The 2853-nt window shown below is 36.7% G+C and overlaps 1 protein-coding gene across 2 annotated transcripts in view; it reads left to right on the forward strand.

Annotated features, from left to right (window-relative positions):
• KPNA5 (karyopherin alpha 5 (importin alpha 6)) overlaps positions 1–2853 on the forward strand; it is a 52635-nt gene that overhangs the window by 33552 nt on the left and 16230 nt on the right. For both annotated transcript variants that reach the window (XM_011935065.1, XM_011935067.1), the window contains one exon: positions 449–548. In XM_011935065.1, the coding sequence (XP_011790455.1) occupies positions 449–548 (100 nt within the window). The remainder of the gene's footprint in view (positions 1–448; positions 549–2853) is intronic.

Here is a 2853-nt window from a genome sequence, read left to right on the forward strand (position 1 = left end):
TCCATCTAGAAAAAAAAAAAAAAAAGAAAAGAAAAATTAATTATTTAAGTAGAAATAACATGTGACGCCATAAGTCAAAGGCCTAGAGCAGAGGTGGGCTGAGATCGTGCCACTGCACTCCAGTGTGGGTGAGAGTAAGACTCTGTCTCAAAAAAAAAAAAAAGAAAAGAAAAATTAATCTAGTATTCTTTCTTTAATAGATATAGAAATAAGTAAATTTCCCATGACATCCTCTTAAGAATTCAGATTGTAGATTCAAGCTTTAGAAAATAGAACTGTAATATGCTTATTTTGCTTCTGAAAACATAATGAATTTTAGATTCTTTTTTCCTATTTTACTAGTTTGAATATCTTATAAAATATATTGGAGAGAAATTTTATGTTATGATAGCTGAAGAGGAGAAATGAATGTAAAGTGATAATTCCTTTTTTTCCTTTTTCTTGTCAGGTTATTAACAAATTCAAACAGACTCACAACAACAAGAAATGCTGTGTGGGCCCTCTCAAATTTATGTAGAGGCAAAAACCCTCCTCCAAACTTTAGTAAGGTATGAGTAAAATACACAAATTAAAAAATCTGTTTCCATAAACCTAAGTTTCTATATAATAGCTTTTTGATGTTTAAGGAACTCCGCTTTTTGCTTAGTAATTATTTTCTTTATTGACCATACAATGTTTGCACATATACAATATTCAAAAGCTTTGCAATACAAAGGAAGTATCTCTTGTACTTTTCCTAACACACCTTAAATTCTTGTGCCCAGAGGCAGTCACTGCAACCACGTGTATGAGGGAATTGACTTTAGAAATCTTCTAGTCTAGTTCTCTCATTTATAGGAAAATAAGTCCCCCAAAAGATTAAATAATTCCTTTAGGTTCACTGTTTGTACTTTTCCGTTGTAACTTTTATCTCTTAGGATATCTGTTTCCATATCTACTGTATTTTGCCTCTAGAAATACAGATGATTAATTAATTCCCAGTTTAGTTTTATTGTTTAAGATGCTGTTAGGAAGGTAGAAAGGGGGTAAATTTTTAGAATACCATTCTACTTCTTTTGAATTTAGTATCTAAATTTAGTATCTAGCACTAAGAGAAGTTTAAACTTTGGTAAAGTTTCTGGGGATAAAAAATAATACATTTCTAATTCACAAAGGTAAATCATGAACTAGTATGCCTTCTCATTTTTACTTTTCATTTCATTTCATTTCATAAAATATTCAAAAGACATAAACTCAAGAGTTGACATTTAATAAAAGTAGTAATTTTTACTGTCTATTCACATAAACTCTTAAATAAAACTGGCTCTTCCCCACCCACTGCCCTTTTAACTGGAGGTGAAGAATACAAAGATATGCAGTACATTTTGATACCGCTGCTGTGATTTGTGCTGACATGCCAATAGTTTTACCTGCTAGTGTTTTTGTACCTTTAGTGCAAATGTCAACAAAATGAAAAAGACGAATGATGTCTTAGTATTATTATGAAAATAGTTTTGATATCACATATACCCCCAAAAGGGTTTTAGGAATCCCCCAGGGGTCCACGGACCACACTTTGACAACCACTGTCTTACAACAGTCTCCTTGTAGGTAACTACCTGACTGATTCCCTCATCTTTGTTTGCTTACAAGTCACATTTTTTATGAGCGCTACTGTTACCACTATTTTTAATAATGTAATCTGTCACTGTGGTGCCAGTGTAAGGTATCCAAGTTACTGGCAGCAAATCCCTATGGGTCTGCAGCAACCTCAATTCTTGCTTCCTCAGAAGAAATAATTCAACTGAGAGCATTAGGTAGAAAAAGAGACCAAGGCAAGTTTCAGAGCAGGAGTGGAAGTTTATTTAAAAGGCTTTAGAACAGGAAAGAAAGGAAAAGTACTCTTGGAAGGGACCCAAGCAGGCACTGAGGTCAAGTGCCATGTTTAAATTAACCTTGATCCTAGGACTTTATAGACTGGCCCCTTTCCCATGATTCTTCCCTTAAGGGTGTGCTGCCTCCAAGCCCAGTGCCCTCCTTACCCTTGGGAGGTGAGCATGAGCAGTGTGTTTAGGAAGTTGTATGCATGCCCATCTGAGGCTTTCTTCCCTTTTCCAATAGTATGCCTCCCACCCCTGGAAAGTTATACTCTGCCATTTTGTCTCTTAATGCACATGCCTGAGAAGTTACATCTCCCTGGTGCCTGCATTCAGTTAACACTTTAGTGTAACAGGTGAGGATCATCAGGAAATGGCCTCTTCCTGGCACTGGCTGCCAGTTTATCACTTTTAAAGATGCAATGTGATAATTGCCAAACCATCACCTGACATTCCTAGTGGATGGGGGAGCAGCCCTCTCATGCTCCACTTAAGCCTGTCTACCTACTGTAACAGCTGCCGTCAGCCCATGAGTATACCTGACCTTCTTCGTTTTTACTCTATTTTTTTCAAATCACATTTTAACATAATATATGTGTTTTTCTATTTATGTATTTTAATTTATTTTTTACTTATTTATTTGTTTTTTGAGATGGAGTCTTGCTCTGTCGTCCAGGCCGGAGTGCAGTGGCACTCCCTTGGCTCACTGTAACTTCCGCCTCCTGGGTTCAAGCTGTTCTCCTGCTTCAGCCTTGAGAGTAGCTGGGATTCCAGGCACACGCTACCTCGCCCAGCTAATTTTTGTATTTTTAGTAGAGACAGGGTTTCACCATGTTGGTCAGGCTGGTCTCAAACTCCTGACTTCAGGCAATGCATCTGCCTTGTCCTCCCAAATTGCTGAGATTACAGGCATAAGTCACCACGCCCAGCCAAAAATGTACATATTTATGAATAAAATAACACTTAACATATTAACTTCCAGAAAAGTAAAAATGAT

The sequence above is a fragment of the Colobus angolensis genome, unplaced genomic scaffold (assembly GCF_000951035.1).
Source record: "Colobus angolensis palliatus isolate OR3802 unplaced genomic scaffold, Cang.pa_1.0 Scaffold14, whole genome shotgun sequence".
NCBI lineage: Eukaryota > Metazoa > Chordata > Mammalia > Primates > Cercopithecidae > Colobus > Colobus angolensis.